The sequence below is a fragment of the Notamacropus eugenii genome, chromosome 5, assembly GCF_028372415.1.
Source record: "Notamacropus eugenii isolate mMacEug1 chromosome 5, mMacEug1.pri_v2, whole genome shotgun sequence".
Taxonomy (NCBI): Eukaryota; Metazoa; Chordata; class Mammalia; order Diprotodontia; family Macropodidae; genus Notamacropus; species Notamacropus eugenii.
The window spans coordinates 57939606-57961251 of NC_092876.1; the positions used below are offsets into that span (position 1 = coordinate 57939606).

A 21646-nucleotide genomic window follows, 5' to 3' on the forward strand; every position below is an offset into this window, starting at 1 on the left:
CTCTCCCAGATAGCTTCCAGTCACTGCTGAGTGGGAGCCACAGTGACAGCACACCCAGCTCCCTCTTGATCAGCCTCTTCCCATCCCCCCTTGATTCACCTTTGGACAGGTTGACCAGTAAGGTTCTAAAATGAATCAATGATAATGTGAAGAGGAAAAAATTTCCATGGAAGCAGCAAGACACTAAAGAAGAGAGGTCTGGGGGGAGGGGGGGGTAAAGAAAGAAGGAGCCCCAGAGTAATGAGCCTGGGAAAAGAAGAGAAAGCCAAGGGAAGAAGGCAAGCAGGAGAGGGAGAGCTAAGGAAACCTGGAGGGCGAGAATGCAGGGCCAGGCACATCCATCAGTGAGAGCCACACCCACATCCAATGTGGTTGTTGGCACTGGGGCATATAAACCTGGCTTCCCAGAGTTCACAGGCTAGTGGGGGAGAGTAGCCACACATAGCGGTGAAGGTAAATAGCAACAGAAGCCTGGAATGTCAGAGCTGGGAGGGACCTTAGAACCCAGGCTGTCAGAACTGGGAGGTCCCTTAGAACACAGGATGTCAGAGCTGGGAGGGCCCTTAGAACAGAGGATGTCAGAGCTTGGAGGGGCCTTAGAACATGGAATGTTAGGGCTAGATGACACTTTTGGACATAGAATGCCAGAACTAGAAAGGATCTTAAGAATCCCCCAGTCCAAGCCCTTCATTCTTTGCAGTCAAGGAAACTGAGTTTCAGAGAATTTAACTTTCCTCCCCAAAGTCACATAGCAAATTAATTCAGTTTGGAGACCAGAACCAGTTTTCAAGATTTCTAAACCAGGACTTTTCCTCCTCCCCTCCCAACCTTCTAGTCATGCAAGAGTTTCAATAATCAGATGCCCATCAGTCTGGACAGTCTTATGAGGGTGGAGTAGAAGAACTGGCTCTGGTTGTGAGACAAAAACCCCTTGTCTCCCTAGCCTACCTCTCCCTTTGACAAGTCCCAGGGGACCAGTGAGAGGAAGAGGAAGCAGTGATGCAGAGCGTCACTTAGGGACCAGAAACAACCAGGGCCAGAATGCATTTCCAATGGGTCACCGCAGCTCAGGGCGCAGCATAATGAGCTGTTGGTAATGGAACAGCATTGGTCAGGCTGCTCATTATAATGGCATTAGCTCTAAATTGTTATCATTGTAGTGGAAAATACCTTAAGATGGAGTAGCTGGGCCCTATTCTAGGGATCCAAACTAAAAGGCCTTGGGATGCACCAAGGCCAAATCAGGGCTGGTAGGAAAGGAAAGGGCACCCCAAGGTACTGGCTACGTTTGTGTCCTTTCCCTTCCTCCCTCACTTTGGATCCCACTCCACCTTTCCAACAGCCTAGCTTTCATCAGATGCCATAGGTGTTTGTACCCACTGGACAGCTTCTTACCAGAACAGTTTGTAAGTTGGAAGGAGGAAGAAATAACAACATTGGGTTTTTTTTAATGTGGGTTCTTAGGTTTATCAGGTCTCCTGGTCCTACCAAATTTTCCTCCCAATGTCCTGTCAAACTTTTTCACCCTCCAGCAATTCCTGGTCTGGGCCTTTCTGGCCTCACAGACACATTCTTAATTGTACTAACCCTGTTTGAATCCTCCAGGCAGGCAATGCTCTTCCCACTCAGGCCCTAGGTGTAATAGGTGAAAACCATAGGATCATAGCTCTAGAACTGAAAGGAACTTCAGAAACCATGGAGTCTAGCCCCTTCCTTTTACAGAGAAGGAAACTGAGGCCCTGGTAACTTCAGTGACTAGTCCAAGGTCACATAGTTATTAAGTGTTGTTGGATTAAATGGTTCCTAAGGTCCCTTCCATCACTAGATCTTTGCTCTGTGATCCTTTAGGAGGCCAGTTAGAAGGTTTTAGTCAGGGGAGTCACCAGGATGGTGACTGGGACCACAAGACAGTTACTTTCCAGAAGCAATGTTAGCTCTGATTTGATCAATGTTCCCAAAGCAAGAGGTGGAAGGTGATCTGTGGCAGGACAGAAGACAGGATGTCATAAACTGTAGCCAGCTGGGGCACCCCTGTAGATCCCTGGAGAACCTGCAGTCTTGAGGTCACATGTAGCCTTCTAGGTTCTGAAGGGTGGCCTTTTTTGATTTGTTCTGTAAAATTTGGACTCAATCAAAAGACCACCCTTCAGGACCTTGAAGGCCACATGTGGGCTCAAGGCTGCAGGTCCCACCTGCATCAGACCCACCTCTAGATCAGATGCACCTCTGATCTAGAGAGAGCTGGCTAAATGATCATGCTCATTCCCTCACCAATCAGGACCACTCCAGGGACTTTAGGAGATTGCAATCTCAATATAAATCAACAGTATAATATATCCTCCCAGAAATCAAATGTGATTTTGTGTTGCATTAAGAGAAACATAGTTTTCAGGAATAAGGAGAGGATGTCTCTGCCCCTTCATGGCTAAATTCCTTGGGAAAACCATCTACACTAGGTGCCCTTCCTTCTTTTCTCCCTCACTTCTAATCCTTTAGCAGTCTGGCTTCCAACCCCATCAATCAGCTAAAACAATCCTTCCCCAAATTACCTGTGTGCCCATAATTCCCCAATCTAACAGTCTTCTCTCAGTCCTAATCCTTTTTGACCTCTCTGCAGTATTTGAAGCCATGGAGCCCTGTCTTTTATTCACCCTCTCCTTAGGTTTTCACAACACTACTTTTCTCTTGCTCTTTTATCTGTCCTTCTCATTCTCCTTTGCCAACTTTTCATCCAGGTCACACCCACTCTGGGTTCTGTTCCTGGCCCTTTTCTCTTCTTTCTACACTATTTCCCTTGGTGATCTCAACTCCCTTGGGTTCCATTGTTATCACTAGGTAGATGACTCCCAAATGGATATATCCAGTCATAATATTACTCCTGAGCTCCAGTACCACATCACCAACTGCCTTTTGGACATCTGAGATTCAATGTCCCAAAGGCATCTACGACGTGTCCAAAGCAGAACTCATTATCTGCCTCTTTCCAACCCTTGCCTTAGCCCCACCTTCCTTCTCACTGTCAAAGCACCACCATCCTTCCAGTCACTCAGGCTCACAACCTTGGTATTATATCTTGATTTCTCCCTCACACTCACTCACCCATATCCAGTCAGTTGGCAAATTTTGTCATTTCTTCCCTCACAATATTCATCGTTATCTACACTCACAGTGGAGACTCCACAGACAGTCCTAGTTCACCTGCCATCATATCCAGTCTGTATTAAAGCAATGTTCTCTTGACTGGTCTCCCACAAATCGCTCTCCCCTCATATTCATCCACCCTCCAGCTGCCAATACATTCACCCCCTCTGATCAGCAAGCTTCAGGGGCTCCCTATTACCTCTCGTTGTTGGTTAATTTGTGTCTGATTCTCCATGACCCCATTTGGGGTTCTCTTGGCAGAGATACTAGAATGGTTTACCATTTCCTCCTTCAATCCCTTTTACAAATGAAGAAACTGAGGCAAACAGGGTTAAATGACTTGCCCAGGGTCACACAGCTGGTAAATGTATGACGCCAGAGACCCAGCACTCTATTTACTGTGCCACCTAGCTGCTCCAATTACCTCTAGGATAGAAGATTAACTCCTTTGCTTAGCAATTAAAACCCTTCCTATGCTGGCCCCCTCTTGTTCTCATCTCTGCACTCTGTACAGTAGTGTTGGTCTACCTGCAATTCCATCTCCCATCTATACCTTTGCACTAGCTGTCCACCACACCTGGAATGCCCTAAGCCCTCACCTTCCTCTCTTAGTTTCTCTTACTGCCTTCAAGATTCAGCTCAAATACTTTCTTCTGCAGGAGGCCATCCCTGGTCCTTATTCCCCTGTTCAGATTGTCTTCCATCTCTTCTCTCTCTCTCTTTCTCTCCTTTTCTCTCTCTCTGTCCTCCTCCTCTCTCTGTGTCCTTATCTCTGTCCCTCTCTCCTTCTCTCTCTCTCCCTCTTTCCTTCTCTCTCTCTCCTTTTCTCTCTCTGTCCTCCTTCTTTATCTTTTCTCTCCCTCCTTCTCTCTCTCCTGATCTCCCTCCTTCTTTCTCTCCCTCTCTCCTGATCTCTCTCTCTCTCTCTGTTTCTCTCTCTCTCTTTCTCTTTCTCTCTGTCTCTGTCTCTGTCTCTCTGTCTCTGTCTGTCTCTGTCTGTCTGTCTGTCTCTCTCTCTCTCTCTCTCTCTCTCTCTCTCTCTCTCTCTCTCTCTCTCCATATGTATATGTATAATTGTATCTACCTAGTTGTTTTACATGTTGTCCCCCATTAGAATGTAACTTCCTTGAGGACAGCAGACCATGGATTCCCCTTTCTAATATTCCCAGCACTTAGCCCATAGTAATAAAACAAATACTCATTGACTTAATAGTTTCACTGCTTGCTCTCTGACTCAGGCAGATCACGTATTGTGCTTTGTTCTAGGTACCACAGTTTAGCAAAGTATTAATAAGCCAAAGTGGAGAACATCTGGGGGATGGAGGAGGGAAGGTAACTGGGACAGTGAAGGGTCTTCAGTTCATGTCATATAAGGAGGGTGACCAGAATGGTGAGAGGATTAAAGATCATGCACCTTAGGATCCATTGAAGAGCCTGGGAATATTTGGACTACAGAATGTCTGCATCTCTATAGTCATGACTGCCATCTGTAGAGAGACAGTCAAGAGGGCAATGGATTTGGAGTCAGGAAAACCTGGGTTCAAATTCCATCTTACTAGCTGGGTAAACCTGGACAAGTCACAATCTCTCAGGTCCTCAGTTACTTTATCTATGAAATGAGGTAGAGAGGTGGATAGATGATGAGTTCAAAGATGCCTTCTTTGTCTAAATCTGTGACCACTTGATCTCTGAGCCTCTAAGTATTTGAGAAGGTGATATGTGGAAGAGGGATAGGGCACAACTTGGTTAAATGGGTTGAAATTTCCAAGTGGAGAGTATGGGCTAGGGATGAATAAAAGCTTCCTGACAATTAATGGAGAAGAAAATAGCAAACTGCTCCAGTATCTCTGCCAAGAAAACCCCAGATGGGGTCACAAAGAGTAGGACACAACTGAAACGATTCAACACCAATTAACGATGGCAGCTTCAAGAGGTGCCTCCTTTCCCCACCACTGAAGATTTCAAGCAAAGGCCAGATGATCAGATATGTCTTCCATAAAGTGAATTCTTTTTAGGGTCTGAGTTGGATGGCTACTGAGGTCCCTTCCAAATCTAAAATTCTGTGATACAAGGGCGCCATCTTTGTCAATCCCTGATAGTACTATTCATTGAATTTCTTGGATCTCTATGGTAGAAAGTATTATTGGGATTGTCAAGTCCAACTTCTTTGTTTTTTTCAGAGAGGGAAACTGAGTCCCGCAAAGAAGTGCCTTGCACAAGGTCACACAAATTATCCCAGGCAGGATTTGCTCTTCTGACTCCAATTCCAGTGTACTTCACTAATAGGAGGTCAGGGGACCCTCCCTAGAGCAAGGTTCCCCAGCTAGATTGGGAGTTAGAAGACCTGGGAGTCCTTATTCTGTACATACCCACCCTGTATCTCAGATATGTTCCCTACTTTCTCTGAACTTCAGTTTCCTCATCTGTAAAACCAGGCTGTTTTTACTTTCCACTTCACAGATCTATCAGGATTAATGTAAAAAGTATTTTGATGGCTGCATTCCAATATAATTGGTTTTCTTTATAATATTATAATTTTATCTTATGCATTTAAAAACATGATTCTGAGAAGGGGTTCATTGACCTCAATGAACTGTCAAAAGGGTCTAGGAATTGAAAATGATTAAAACCCTTTGTCTTAAAGATAAACTCCACAAGGGAAAGGTTTGTCTTATCAAAACATCCAAAGTTTTGCAATGTGTTGTCTCCCTCCATTAATAGGAAGATCCGTGAGGCCATGGACTGTGTCATTTGTAATTTTATATTCCCTAATATATTGTATATGCTCAATATATGCTTTTATCATTCATTCATTCATTCTTCTTATGGGTGAAGCATCGCATCCTACCTGCCCTAAGCCTATGAGTTCCTGGCAAAAGCCCCTGGGAAAGGCAGGCAGTTGTGACCGGACATCAACCTCCTCCAAGGGAGTTTAGCAAACAGTGCTAAACTACCTGGCTGTTGAAATGACTCTCTGAAAATGCTTTACAAATGGCCCAGTTACAGGACTGAACACAGAGACCATTTTCCCAAGAGGAACCCAGGCTTTTCAAGTGCCTCATTAGCACACATTTCAATCACTCTTTGCAGCAATCAGAGGTTTTGGGGGCATTGTTGTTAGGGCTGCCTGACCACAGCCCCATTCCTCCCAGGAAGGATTGGGTCTCTGAGCACTGAGGGCTTGGATGGCAGCCCAAGGCATAGGCCCCTGAACCAAGTGGGCCAAAAGATGGCAAAGGCCCCATCCCTAGCCTTTGCAAGTCAAAACCTCCTATTTCCTCAGGGTTTACAAAGCATTTTACATTATCTGCACCCAACGGTTATTTTTTGTTAAATAGATAATCGAAAGAATCTATACCAGAGAAGAGCTATAAATAATATCCATAAACACTGTACTCAGTCAATCAAAAAACATTTATTAGGCATCAACTATATGCCAGGAACTATAATAGTAATAAAAGCTAGCATTTATATAGCACTTACACAAATCTCCTTTGGTCCTTACAATAACGCTGTTTGTTGATATCATCACCCTGATTTTATTATAATGGTATCAACCGTGATGTCACTATCCCTACTTTACAGATAAGGAAACTGAAGTAGAGAGAGGTCAAGTTATTTGACCTCTGAGTATGAGGCAAAATTTGAACTGAGGTCTTCTTGGCTGCAGGTCAATCACTCAATGCACTGAGCTACCCAGATGTCTAGGGACTGGGGATATAGAGACAAAAATAAAATAATCTTTGTCTTCAAGGCACTTATATTCTTCTGGAGAGATACAGTATATTCACAGACTGCTAAATCTTATGCTAAATAAAGGCAAAGTCAACCGGCAAAGGGCAACTAGGCAGTGTCATACATAGAACACCAAGGCTGGGGTTAAGAAGACCTGAGTTCAGATGTTTACCAGCTGCGTGTGAGCCTGGGCAAATCACTTCACTTTGTTTGCCTCTGTTTCCTCATCTGTAAAATGAGCTGGAGAAAGAAATGACAAACCACTCCAGTCTCTTTGCCAAGAAAACCCCAAATGGGGTCACAAAGACTTGGACATGACTGGTATAATTAGCCTTGAAGGATAGATTGGAGCTAGCCGACAAAGGACTTTAAATGTCGATAGAGGTATTTCTACTTTAACCTAAAGGCAATCGGGAGCCAGAGAAGACTCTAAAGAGGAAATAACAATAATAATAAATATTTAGATAGCGCTTTGATGTTTAAAAACTGCTTTATGTACATTGTCTCATTTGATCCTCATAGCAACCCTGTGAGACTGGTGAGATCAAAGTCTCCTGAGGGACAATGCCCATGCTCAGTTCACTCCCATCTCAACTCAAACTCTGGACTGCTGGTGTCCTCCTCATCAGTAGCCTTGGCCCACTCCTTCCCTTTCCTCTCATTTTCCCAGCCCAATTTCCAGCTCCCCCCTTTTGTCTTGTCTTTCCTTGTTAGAATGTAAGTTCCCTGAGGATAAGGACAGTTGTTTCCATGTATCTATGCACGGCTCACAGTAGGTGCTTACTAGCCACTTTCTATATCTATTCAGGTGTTTTTATCCTCATTTCCTAGATGAGGAAACTTGAGTCTGAGAGAGGTTAAATGATTTGCTTAAGGTCACACAACCAGTGGGTACCTGAGATAGGATGACATGTCCTTGAAGAACATCCATTTGGCAGCAGCCAGAGAGAGATTGAAGAAAGGAGAAACTAGACTCCAGGAGACCGATTAGCAGGCTTTTGCAATAGTCTGGGAGAAAGTTATAATGGTCAAAACTAGGGTGGTTGTGGTTTGAGTAGAGAGAAGAGGGTATGAGAATTTCTGTGAAGGTAGAATCAGCAGTAACTTACTGGCTATGAGAAGCAGGTGAATGAGGGTGAGAGGTTAGGGATGACTCCCAGGGTGCAAGTCTAGATGACTGGAAGAATGAATGGTGGTACCGTACAAGGAAAAAGGGAAGTTGGGAGGAGGTTTCAGGGAAGGATGGTGAGTTCTGTTTTGGAGACATTACGCTTGAGATGCCTAAAGGGTGCTCAGGTGGAGATGCAAGGCTGGAGCTCAGAAGAGAGGTGAGGGGTAGATATGGAAACTTAAGAGTCACTTCCGTAGAGATGATGGTTGAACCATTGGGAACTGAGGGGAATCACCAAAGGGAAGAGTGTTGAGAGAAGAGAGGAGAGAGCGCTTGGCAACACCTCGGTCTAGAGGGTGGGACATGGGTGATGACCCTGCAACAGAGAGCAAGAAGGATGAGTCAGATAGACAGGAAGAACACCAAGGAGAAGGTCTGGGAGAAGGACGCGGTCAACAGTGTTAAATACTGCATGGAGATCAAGAAGGATGAAGACTGAGAAAAGGTCTTTGAATTTAGCTAAACAGAAAATCACTCAGTAAATAAGTAGACATTCTGGGGTGAAACCAGGTCATATATTGCCAAATCCTGTATCTCCTCTCCTTCTCTCAGACAAACTGGACTGCTGTCTATTCCCCATTGTCCTCCCACCCTTCTTGAGCTGGCCCTTTGCTTATTGCCTGCCTATGCCTGGGATGGACTCCCTATCTCTAGCCATTAAATTCACTTGAAAGAGAACATAGACGCCCCCTCTTCCACGGAAGCCCTCCATTATCCTTCTTACCACTGCACCTGTACAAACACCCAGGTGAATTTCATCTCTCATACCTCAAAGCTCTTGTAGTACTCTGCCTATATTTCTCCTTTGAACTTATCTCGTGTCAAAATCAGGGTTATCCTAAAGCGAGAGCTGATTGTTAAATTTTCAATGTGAGTACTTCCACCTCAGAAATCAATAAGTACTGCAAATTTCAGCTTGATCCAATGTTTGTTGATTGACTAGACTTAAGAAAGAAATGGAGAGAATGCTAATCATGCAAATGAAACTTAAAAGTGTTTTGGGCATATACCACCACTCCCAGGAAAGCTGATTGTTAAACATTTACCAGCACACCCCCACCACAACTATATGTGAACATGAAAACATAAGCTCCTTAAGACTATCACTGAATCACCTCAGCAGTCATCTAGTCCACCACCTCCCCAATTTCTATGAGGAAACAGGGGCTAAGTGACTTGCCCAAGGAGACACAAGTTTTAAGTATGTGGGATTTGAACCCAGATTCTTGAACTTCCAATCCATCTATCCTTCTATTCCCTTGCGTATGTTATCATCACCTAGCATAGTGCTTTGAACACAGTAACTATATAACAGACACTCGTTGAATTGACTTGATTTTTAAAAAATTCACAGATGTGGAAACTGAGGCTCAAAAGAGACCACCTATTTAGTGAAAGAATCAGAACAAGAATCCAGGTTTCTGGCTTCCAAGTTCAGGATTTTTTCCACTGCTTACTGTCTCTCATGCACCACTTATAGTCTCCATAGAGTGGGATGAGAAGGACCATCAAACAGCTAAATGACATTAATTTTGATTTTCAATCACTTCAAGAGGATGGCTAAGCAAATGGGAAGGTTGCTGGGGACAGGGTTAACCTACTTAAGAGAACAGACAGCTTCCCTGCCCTTCAGACTTTTCCTATCCCCTCACCTCCTAGGAAAAAAAAGAAAAGAAAAGTCACCATTTTTAGTCCAAAAAATGAGGACTCTCCCCTCTGAGATAACAAAGAGAATCTGATCAAAGCCTCTATGGCCATGAAAGGTGTTTGAGAGCGAGCAAACATAGGCCTGCCCACCAAAGCCCAGATCCGAGAGCAAGAGCCTTGCCAGGAAGCTGCATGGACGAGATTTTCAGGAAATCAAAGGCTGTTCTACTTACTCAATGGGGAGTAACCATAGGGGACTCGTTACCCTGAGGGGTTGTACAGGATAGAAATAGAAACATGCTTGAGAATAGGTTGGAGAGATTCCCGGACAATAGACGTAGGATGAGCTCCATCCCATGACTGTGTTGCTTCCCTTCAGGCGTTCTGTGTCCCCATCAAACTGACCGACTTCAGACCATAGGCCCATAGATTCAGATCAAGAAGAGACCTTGGAGGTCATTTAGTACAAACCTCTCATTTTATACCTGAAGAAGTTGGGGCCTAGATTGGAGAAGAGCCTTGTCCAAACTCACACAGGTGGTAGCGACCAAAGAAGTCTGGATTTGGACCTATGGCTGCAGATTCCCCACCCCTGACCTAGGTCATCAAGCTCCAAACCCAGCACTTCTATACTGTTTCCTAAGAAGCCTCCTGTACTCCTGTATATCTCCCATCCAACTACTACTAACCAGGGCTAACTCTGCTTAGCTTCCTAAACTAGAAGTATCCAGGGTATTTACAGGAATTAGAAATGTTCCTTCATTCATTCATCAAGCATTTTTAAATTACCTACTATGTTCCAGGCACCATATTGGAGGATAAGCATTCTAAGACAAAAGCAGTTGCAGTCCTCAAGAAGCTTACAGTATAACCACAATTTTGGAAAGATAATCCCAACCTTTGAAACAGATATTCTGATTGGTAACCGCGTCTCTTCCTGAAATGACCCATCAAGACTTCTGAGTAGACTTCGGTGGGCAGTCTGTGGGGCTGATGACCTGTGGGAAAGGGAAAGGGACTGGCAAGGTTCTTTGGTCTTCTTATATCCGAAACCCCACCCAACCAGTTGGAAGTCTTGAAGTAGTCTCTGTGAATCCCTGTTGGGGATGGTCATACAGTACAATCCTGCAACTGGGAAGGAAGTTAGATTCCCTGATATTCTTCTAGATCTAAAATTCTGAGTATTCTGCCCATTCTGACATTTTGAGACCTGCATCTTCTCCTATGGTCATCTTCTATCTCCTAAGGCCTCTCTCAGCTCTCACATTCTATGTTCTAAATTCCCTCCTAACTCTGACATTCTGTGTTCTAAGGCCCCTCTCATCCCTGACATCCTGTGTTCTAAAGACCTTCCCAGCTGACAGTCTGTGTTCTACAGCCCCTCTCAGTTCTGACTCCTATAGTCAAACATATTCTATCCTACCTTCCTTCTTTCAGAATCTATAGTTCAGAGACAATTCTGTCCTATAAAATACATGCAGGTGTTCAGACAGCCAGTACACCTAGTCCACACCCTCTGCAAAGCCAAGTTGGGGCTTCCATAGCCACTGCTGCTCCCAAAGCTCATCCCTGTTTCTTTGGACCTTCTCTTTCCCAGCCAAGGCTGATTTAGCTAGTAGGGCTAGCTCAGGGCATCTGATTCCCGTGTACTTTGTCTATAATAACATAATGACTTGCCCTTCTGAGAAACCATCAGTGCTGGTAAACTCCTGCCACTAGCCTATATTACACTGATCTCTCCCTAAACCTTTGCAGTTATTAATAGTTTATTGATTGCAGTCCATTGCTAGTGAAAAGAAGCCCCTGCCCAGCCCCCTGTTATCTGTACAAGGCCTACTAACCAGTCAGCAGATCAATGCCACGCAGTTCCTGAGGAAAGGAACTCTCTGGGATGCTTAATTCACTTTAGAAGAGAGGCAGGTGAGGTAAAAAGCTGAGATTAGGGAAAGAGAGCCAGGCTGCAACAAAATCAAACTTGTATCCCAGGTACAAAGGAGTCTGTAGAAAGGAGGGGGAGGGAAGTGTAACTGCAACTCTGTGTTTGGCCTTGCTGTGCTGGGGCAGTTTCAGCAGGTGGGTGGCACGTTATCACACATGCCATCCCCTGCCCCTCTCCCGACACTAAAATCCCTATTCCTGGGAAAGATGGGACAATCCAATGCCCTCCAACTTCATTCACCATCCCCAAACACTCCTCCTTGGTTACCATTCCCCAGGGGGACTGTCTTCCCCTTTCGGGTTGTAAGCCCCTGGAGGACAGGGACTGTCTTACTTTTTGTCTTTGTATCCTAGTTCTTAGCATATGCCTGGCACATGGCAAGTCCTTACTATCCTTTCTTTCTTTCCTTCATTCATTCCTGTCTTCAGTACAGGCATACTTGTACCTTACAGAAGCCAGCTCCTACATATCGCTTGTACATCTACCACTCACCTACATATGCACCTATGTACTACTACTGTGTACTAGTATGTAGTACTACTCACTTCCACATATATGTGTGTGTATTGTGTTTGTATATACACACATATATACATATATGTGTGTATGTATTGTGTTTGTATATACACACATATATACATATATGCATACATATAGTATGTGTGTGTGTGTGTGTGTGTGTGTGTGTGTGTATAGGGGCAGCAGCTAAATGGGATAGTGGACAAAATGTCTGGCCTAGAGTCAAGAGGATTCCTCTTATTAAATTCAAAACCTCTTCTTGAATTCAAATCTGGCCTTAGATACTTACTAACTGTGTGACCCTAGGCAAGTCACTTCACCCTGTTTACCTCAGTTTTCTCATCTATAAAAAGAGCTGGAGAAGGAAATGGCAATCCACTCCAGCATCTTTGCCAAGAAAACCCCAAATGGGATCACAAAGGGTCAGACGCATCTGAAAAATGACTAAATGACAACAAAATATCTTTGTATGTGCATATCTATATATGTTTCTTAATTATGAACTTATTAGTAAATACATGTTTATAGTATATATTTATATAACAAATAGCTTCTATTTCATATCATGCACCCCTCACCCACCCATCACTCTGATCATATATCAAAAGGGTATTTAGCAGTGACCTTCATAAAAAGCCTGTGCTTACATCTTTCATCTCCACACGTCACCTATCACTTATCTCTGGTACTTTCTTAATGTTCCTCACATGTGACTGCCTTTCTCCCTCCTCCATGCCTTTGCTCAGACTTTCCCTCATGCTACGAATGCCTTCCTTCTTCACTCCTATGGATAATAAAAGCGTGGGTGACATCTCTGTAAGTGGTGGGTAACCAGATGATGGGCATGCCCATGATCAATAGTTGCATAGCTGGCAAGTGCATGATGGAGATGCTACCAGAGAGACAATGCAGTACAGTGGAAATAACAAAGCTTTTGGAGTCACAGGTCCTGTGTTCAAATGTCATTCCTGTCACCATTTTTGTAACCTCAGAAAACTCATTTCCCCTACCTAGGCCTCAGTTTCTTCACCTATAAAATAAAAGATTTGAACTACATGACCTCTGAGGTCTCTTTTGGCTCTAAATCTGTTATCTCTCCCTAAAAAGAGGCCTGCATGTGTCACTTGAGTATATCTAGGTACCTGTCACACATCGTTAAAATCCATATCACTTCTGTATCACCTGTGTACCTCTTGCCAATATGGATCATCTAGGTGACTATCATTATAACTGTCACTTGTTGGGTGCTTGACCAGGACACAAACAGAGGCAGACAGAGTCCCTGGGGCTCCTTGCAGCCTGGGCCCCAGGGACACTATATTCCACACAACAAGAATTCAGTATTCTCAGGCAGCATCAGGGATGACATACAATCAGTCCTTCCTGCCTCTGCTGGAGGAAACGGTCCCACCCACCCTCTCTGTGCCATGTGGTACTGTCTCCTGGGTTCAGTTGCTCCCAGAAGGAGAGAGAGGTTGGCTGGATCTGTAGGACAATGGATAAGAAGAAAGACTTCAGCTGAGGGAGTTCATCCAGAGATCAGTGAGTGCCAAGGCAAGGAGCCAGAAGATGAAGAGGGAGACAGAGACACTTAGTTGAATCAGAAGAGTAAAGTAAGTCTTAAGATGAAGTGGTTGAGAATAACAAGCTAGCTAGAGCTAAGTCCCGAAGACTCCCCTGAGAGGAGGAGTGGAGGGGGGCTACCTGGCAGCCTGGATGCCAAAGGGAGGCCCTGGTAAAGAGGATAGAAAGGAATCTGCTCCCTCACTGACCAAGGGAAACAAGGGCTTGTAGGAAGGAAAAGGAAGAGAAAGAAACTCTGAGGTCAGACACCCCCACAAGGCACAGGTCACCCTATAGACCTGCCCCTTGGGGGTCTTAAGCCCTCAGGCACTGTCTTTATGACTTTGGGCAAGTCATTTTCCCTAAGGGCATCTCAGTTTCCACCAGGGAACAAACTTTGAGCTGGGAAGAGATCAGGTACCTCCCAGCTCTGACAGTCTGTCAGACACTCCCTTACCTCTCTTGATCATATGAAACGCCTTACTTCACAAGCAGCTAAAACCCAGCAAAAGCTAAATTTGAACTTGGGTCTACAGCGAAGGGACTGGAGTCAAGAATTACTGTTCAGATGCAAAGTTGGGCCAGATGTCCTCTGAACTCCCTGCTAAAGGACATCTGGACATCTTCTAAACAGGATCCCCACAGTGCTGACAGTTTGTGTTCTGAGATCTCTTCCAGCTCCTACATTCAATGTTCTAAAGTCCCTCCCTGCTCTGATACTCTCTGTGCTTTTTTCTTATTTATTTATTTACTTTTTTGAGTTTTCAACACTCACTTTCACAAGATTTTGAGTTCCAAATTTTCTCCCCCTCCTTTCCCTCTACCGCCAAGACAGTGTGTAATCTGATATAGGTTCTATATATATTCATATTAAATATATTTCCACATTAGTCATATTGCAAAAAAGAATTCGAATCAATGGGAGGAGGTATGAGAAAAAAGAGACAGACAGACAGACAGAGCAAATAGTTTGCATCGATTTGCATTCAGACTCCATAGTTCTGTCTCTGGATGTGGATGGCATTTTCCATTGTGAGCCTTTTGGAGTTGTCTTAGAACCTTGCATTGCTGAGAAGAGCCAAGTTTATCAAAGTCAGTCAATCGACAATGTGGCTGTAACTGTGAACAATGTTTTCCTGGTTCTGCTCACTTCATTCAACATCAGTTCATGTAAGTCTTTCCAGGTTTTTCTGACGTCCCCCTGCTCATCATTTCTTATGGAACAATAATATTCCGTTATGTTCATATACCACAACTTGTTCAGTCATTCCCCAACTGATGGGCATCCCCTCCATTTCCAATTCTTGGCCACTACAAAAAGAGCTACTATAAATAGTTTTGTATCTGTGGGTCCTTTTCCCATTTTATGATCTCTTTGGGATATAGGCCTGGAAGTGGTATTGCTGGGTCAAAGAGTATGCACAGTTTTATAGCCCTTTGGGCATAGTTCTAAATTGCTTTCCAGAATGGTTAGATCAGTTCACAGCTCCACCAACAAGGTGTTAGTGTTGCAATTTTTCCACATCTTCTCCAACATATATCATTTTCCTCTTTTGTCATGTTAGCCACTCTGATAGGTGTGATGTGGTACTTCAGGGTTGTTTTGATTTACATTTCCCTAATTAATAGTGATTTAGAGCAATTTTGCATACAACTACAGAAAGCTTTAATTTCTTCATCTGAAAACTGCCTGTTCATATCCTTTGACTATGTATCAATTGGGAAATGACTTGCATTCTTATACATTTGACCCAGTTCTCTATATATTTTACAAATGAGATCTTTATCACAGACACTAGCTGTAAAAATTCTTTCTGTTTTCTGCTTCTCTTTTAATCTTGGCATTCTCTCTTCTAAGGATCCCATCTGCTCTGACATTCTATATTCTAAAGGTCCCTCCCAGCTCTGACATCCTATGTTCTTAGGACCCTCCCAGCTCTGACCTTCTGTGTTCTAGGGGCCTCCCAACTCTGACATCCTGGGTTCTAGGGGCCCTCTCAGACCTGACATCCTGTGTTCTAACCCCCTCTGTATGTGGTTTGGCCTCTTGGGTTATTGGTTTGTTTTTTATTGGTTTTGCTTTTGTGGGGTGTGGGGCCATGCCTACTGCTGTTTTGTAGGAATGGACATTGTCCATGGACCTTCTCCCTGGAACTCTCCTTGTCCCTCTGCCCATACTCTGAATTGAGTTGGGGGGTGAAGGTTTTGAATAGGTATGGGAAAGGTTCTACAGCAAATCTGCTTTGTGCTGGGACCCTCCATTTGCCAGACTCTTCTCCTTCCTTTCTGAGCAGCTGTTGATTGTCAAATGAGCCAGCCTTCATTGTTTATTTTAGTCATGGGGGGCATTGTAGAGGTAGAAGGGGAGGGAAGGCCCATCCTTATAGAGGGACTTGGAGTAACCAAGTAGATAGGATGACCAAAGGGAGACACTGCCTTCCTTTTTGTGAGCTCTTTAATGGTTGTTTCTGTGGTGCCTGCCTGAGGTTCCTTATTGCTCTGCTAAAACATGCCCTGGTAGCCTTTCAAAGACCACCGTCCCCCTAGTCTTCATGCTTATTTTTCTTCTCCCTCCTTCTTTCCATCACATGCCCAGGCTGCCTGAGGTCCGGATCTCTGACAATGGGCCCTATGAGTGTCACGTGGGCATCTATGACCGAGCCACGAGGGAGAAAGTGGTCCTGGCATCCGGCAACATCTTCCTCAACGTCATGTGTGAGTGATATGGGGAGAAGGGGGAAGCGGGGACATGGGAGCAGGGCATATTCTATCTAGCAGCTGATCAAGGAGGACTTGAGGGGTGTGGGGCCATGCCTACTGCTGTTTTGTAGGAATGGACATTGTCCATGGACCTTCTCCCTGGAACTCTCCTTGTCCCTCTGCCCATACTCTGAATTGAGTTGGGGGGTGAAGGTTTTAAATAGGTATGGGAAAGGTTCTACAGCAAATCTGCTTTGTGCTGGGACCCTCCATTTGCCAGACTCTTCTCCTTCCTTTCTGAGCAGCTGTTGATTGTCAAATGAGCCAGCCTTCATTGAGTGTGTATATGTGTGTGTGTGTGCATGTGTGTATATGTGTGTATTGGACATGGAGCCAAAGGAAAGGGAATGGGAAAGAGCTGGGCAGACGTATGTGTGCATAGACTGAGTGCCCACAACCATAGTGGCTCACATTTTCAATAACTCTTGAAGGTTTACAAAGCACAGTCTTTATGTACAAAGTATACAAAGCACAGTCTTGTGAAGCAAGCATTGGCAGCATCATTATCGAGAGTCGGGCTTGAATTCTAGCTATGTGACTTACTACCTGTGTGACAGGCAGTTTCCTCATCTCTCAAAGGAGAAGGTCAGAGTAGAGGGTCTTTGAGGTCCTTTCTTCAACTCTTGAGCTATGATCCTATGAGCTATGAAATGCAGAGGCTGGATTCCATGCTCACTAAGGTTCCATGAGCCTATGAAATTCCTCACTTCACAGACTTCTTGGTGTTCAGTTGCTCAAGCATGTCTAATTCTTCATGATCTTATTTGGGTTTTCTTGGCAAAGATACTCAAGTGGTTTGCTACTTCCTTCTCCAGTTTAGTTGACAAATGAGGAAACTGAGGCAAATATGGTTAAGTCACTTGCCCAGGATCACACAGCTAGTAAATGTCTGAGATTTGAACTCAAAAAGATAAGTTTTCCCAACTCTAGGCCTGGAGCTCTATACACTAATGGCATCCTTCAAAGTCTTGCCCAACACCAAATAGCTAAAAATCAGCAAAACCTAAATTTGAACTTGGATCTCTTGACTAGTCAAGAAATCCTGTTCAGATACAAGGTTGGATCTGATGTCCACTGAGCTCCCTTCTAACTCTGAGATTCTGTAGTTCTGAGAATATTTCCAGAACTCCCTCTACTCTGTAACTACCTTTCTATGGGGACTCAGGTCGGGGCTTTTGTGGAAAGGGTGAGGCAGTTGGAGTTGGATGTCTGTGCTCAGGAAAGAAGATGGAGGAGAAGTCTGGTCAAGATGGCTTGCAGGCACTCGGACCACTGCCTCAAGCTAGGCTGTGGGTCAGGGGTAGCTTCTCATGCCAGCCACTGGCTGGGAGACAAGGGATCTAGAATGAAGGAGGGATAGAAGGAGGGAGAGAAGAAGGGAGGGAGCTTCGAGCCTGGTGGGCCCAGAATGCAGCTGCCAATACACAATACAAGCCAGGAACTTAAGTAGGCTGAAGGAGTTGAAGGACTAGAGGCCAATTAACACTTCTTGGTAGTTCAGGTATTGTCCTCCAAACCTTCCCCTACCTGCTGATTAATTCCTGAAATGCCCTTTTCAGAGGACAATTGGTGGCTGGGGAAGAAATCACTTGAGTTTTGTTCATGGTAGGTACTAATTAAGTAGTTCTTAAAAATAATTCGTGTTAATAATGTTGCACACATAGTAGGTGCTTTTAAAATACTGGCTAATAACTATGGTCACACTGCACACACTAGGTACTCTTTAAACATTTGCTCAGTGAATGTACCTGCACAATATTTCTTACATGCCTGCCCTTCTACCCACTCACACAACCAGCCCCTAGTTCAGGCCTTTGGCTCCTCTCCACCACATTACTGCAGTAGCCTGATAATTGGTCTCCCAACTCCAAAGCATCCTTCACCAAGCTACCCAATGGCTTTTTCTAAAACATGGATCTGACCATGCCATCCCAGCCCACCTCTACTCAGCGAACTGCAGTGGGTCCCTATTCCCTCCAGGATCACACATAAAGTCCTTTAATGTTTCTCCTTGGTCTCCTTTACACATTCTACAATCCACCGATGCAAGTCTCCTTGTTCTTTCTGCATGGCACCCCCAGCCTCCCTTGGTGCCTTGGCTGCCTTCATCCTGTGTGCTCCCCCTCCTCCCCTCCACCCTTAGAATTCCTGGTTTCTTTCAAGACTCACATCAAGAACAGGAGACTTTTACTGTTGACCCAATCCCACCCTCCATCTCCTCTATTGCTAGAAGAGGGAAAGGGAGAAGAAGAAAGGGGGGAGAAAGAGGAAAAAAGAGAGGGAGGGGGAGGGGTAAAGGGAGAAGAAGAGAGAGGAAATAGGGGGAGGGAGGAAGGAGATGAAGAGACAGAGACAGAGAGACTGGGACAGGGAGAAGAGAGAAAGGTCTCTCTTGCCACCTAAAAACCTGCTTTAGTGTAATTGAGCAATGAATGAGCTAAGCTGTCCTTGGTCACTTTCTAGACTTCCTTCTCCTCTAAGGCTCCCTTTCATCTTCTTAGTCAGTATGTGGATTGTATAGAGCTGTTTATTTACATGCTCTTCCCTCCCCCGCATTAGGATATAAGCTGTTTGAGGGCAGGAAGTATCTTCCTTGGTATCCCTAGTGCTTAGCACAGTGCTAGGCACATAGGAATGTAGTAATCAATACCTGCTGGCTGATTAAGCTCTCCTACTGTGCTTTGTGTGGGGGACAGTAAGGCAAAACAATTGTTTTCTTTAAGGACTTTCTATTCTACTGGAGGTGAGCCAGTCACACTGACCTCGTAGATGACCCTTCATTTCTCACCTCCATGCCTTTGCCTTGGTTCTCCCTCCTTACATCCTCTTCTCAGTTTCCCTGGCTTCCTTTAAGATTCGACCCACATCTATGGTGCTTTACTGCCTTTTCTCTGAGATTGCCTCTCATCTGCTCTATCTATACCTTGTATGTACATAATTAATTTATATGATGTCTTCTCCATTAGAACAAGAGCTCTTTGAGAGCATGAGCTGTTCTTGGCTTTGTTTGTTTTTTTTTCATTTTATGAGCCTTTACACAGTTCCTGGCACATGGCCTGGGTGGGGGAGGGGAGTGCTTAAAAAATTATACTTTGACTGAATAAACACCTGTTCTGTGCAAGGAGCCATTGCCAGGTGCAGGACAGTAGAAAGATAAAAGTAAAACAATCCTTAACCTCACGGAGCTTACATTTTACTGATGACAAATAAATGAATGTAAAATGTGCTCACTAATGTTAGCTAACTTTTACATAATGCTCTTTCGGCCAGTAGAAGAGCACTTAAAAAATTGTTTTATTTATTTAATTTTAATTTATGGAGCAAAATAAGCATTTCCATAACATAGGATTATTCAAAAAATGATTGCATGTGAAGCTGCGAATCTACTATGTACAACTTGCCTTTCCTTTTAAATATATAATAAAGTTACTGACTTTCCTTTTAAATATATAATAAAGTCACTTTTTTTCTTTCCCTCCACCACAACAAGCATTTGCTTAGAACCTACTGTGTGCTGGGCATTGTGCTAAGTGGATATAAAGAAAGTAAAGGGCAGTCCTGCTCTCAAGGGCAGTCTAATGGGGGAGGGGGAAAGGAAACGAGAGACAAAAAGAAAATAACTCAGTGCAAAGAAGATACATACAAGATAAACTGGGCACAGTTTCAGAAGAAAGGTGCTAAGATTATGGAGGACTAGAAAAGACTTCTAAAGCTTACAAAGCGTTTTACAGATATTCTCTCATTTGAGCCTCATGACAACCCTAGGAGGTAGGTGCTATTATTATCCTCATTTTATAGATAAGGAAACTGAGGCAGACCAAGATAAAGTGACTTGCCCAGGGTCACACAGCCAGTAACATTTGAGGCAGGGTTTGAACTCAGATTTTCCTATCTCTCAACCAAAATTCTATGTAGTATATCAGCTTTGTAGTAATACAACATAAGTTTGACATCTGCCAATAACTGGGCATAAGAGAGAGGGTAAGGTCAATTAGGTAAAGTCACGCATAGAAGGGTCCCCTGAGCTGTGCTTTGAAGGAAGCCAGGGATTTTACCAGGGGAAGGTGAGAGAGAGAACATCCAGAGTATTGGGTACCCAGGCACAAAGGTGGGAGACTCAAATCTGTGCACATGAATGTGCCACAGGAATGAATGAATGTTGAATGAATGGACTCCAAGCGAATTCATTAATTAATGTTGAATGGATGAATTAATGATTATCCAGAGAATTATTGAATCACTGATGAGTAAATGCATGCATGACTGCTGAGTAAATGTTGAACAAATGAATGGATGAATGTTGAATAAATGAAGAAATGAACTTTATGAATTTCCCACCCAGGAACTGGAGCCACAGTCATGTGGCATCATGAAAAGAAGACCAGATTTCTAGGCAGAGTACTGCCACTGCTTATTATTTATGTGACCCTCGGCAAATTTCTTTTCCTCTCTGAGTCACAGTTTCTTCACCTGTAAACTGAGGAGTGTAAATTAAATTAATTTTAAGGTACCTTCCAGCTCTAATCTAGGGATTCCATGATCTTATCCTCCTTAGCCTTCAGTTCCAAGTAGTAGCAGCTGACTCAATTATTAAGGGGCAGAAGGAGACAAATTTAAAGACTTGTCAAAAGAAAGGCTTCTTTAATAATGAGGACTACCTACCGGGAGAGGTAGTGAGCTCCCCTCTTCTATGGATTCTTCAAGCAGAGGCTGGGTCAAAATCTGTCAGGTAGGCTGTAGATCCGGTTCTTCTTTGAATAGGGAGGTGGATCAGGTGACTGTGAGGTGCCTTCCAGCTCTCAGATTCTGTGATCTAAGCACCATAGCAGAAGAGAAAGAATATAAGACTGAAATCACAGAGATCTGGGTTCAAATTCCTTTTGTAGCATTTTTCTAGCTGTGTGACCATGGACCACACACCCTCTCTAAGCCTCAGTTTTCTCATCCATAAAATGGGAATAATAATACCTGTCATACCTATAGGTAGCTCCAAGGAGATAATGTATGAGAAGTAATGTACAAACTTTCACTGACTGTCAGACCTCACTTCCAGAGACATCAGCTAGCTGATGACAACACGGGCTTCCAGGGAAGAAAGAGAAGGAGAGGGCTGGTGTCCCTCTTTTCCTGTGCTGTGAAGACTGGCAGTCAGCTGTCCAAAGTGGGCAGCA

The 21646-nt window shown here is 44.0% G+C and overlaps 1 protein-coding gene across 1 annotated transcript in view; it reads left to right on the forward strand.

The window, feature by feature from the left end:
- Positions 1-21646, forward strand: part of IGSF21 (immunoglobin superfamily member 21) — a 393709-nt gene that overhangs the window by 294835 nt on the left and 77228 nt on the right. The window contains exon 4 of the mRNA XM_072609085.1: positions 16312-16430. Within this exon, the coding sequence (XP_072465186.1) occupies positions 16312-16430 (119 nt within the window). The remainder of the gene's footprint in view (positions 1-16311; positions 16431-21646) is intronic.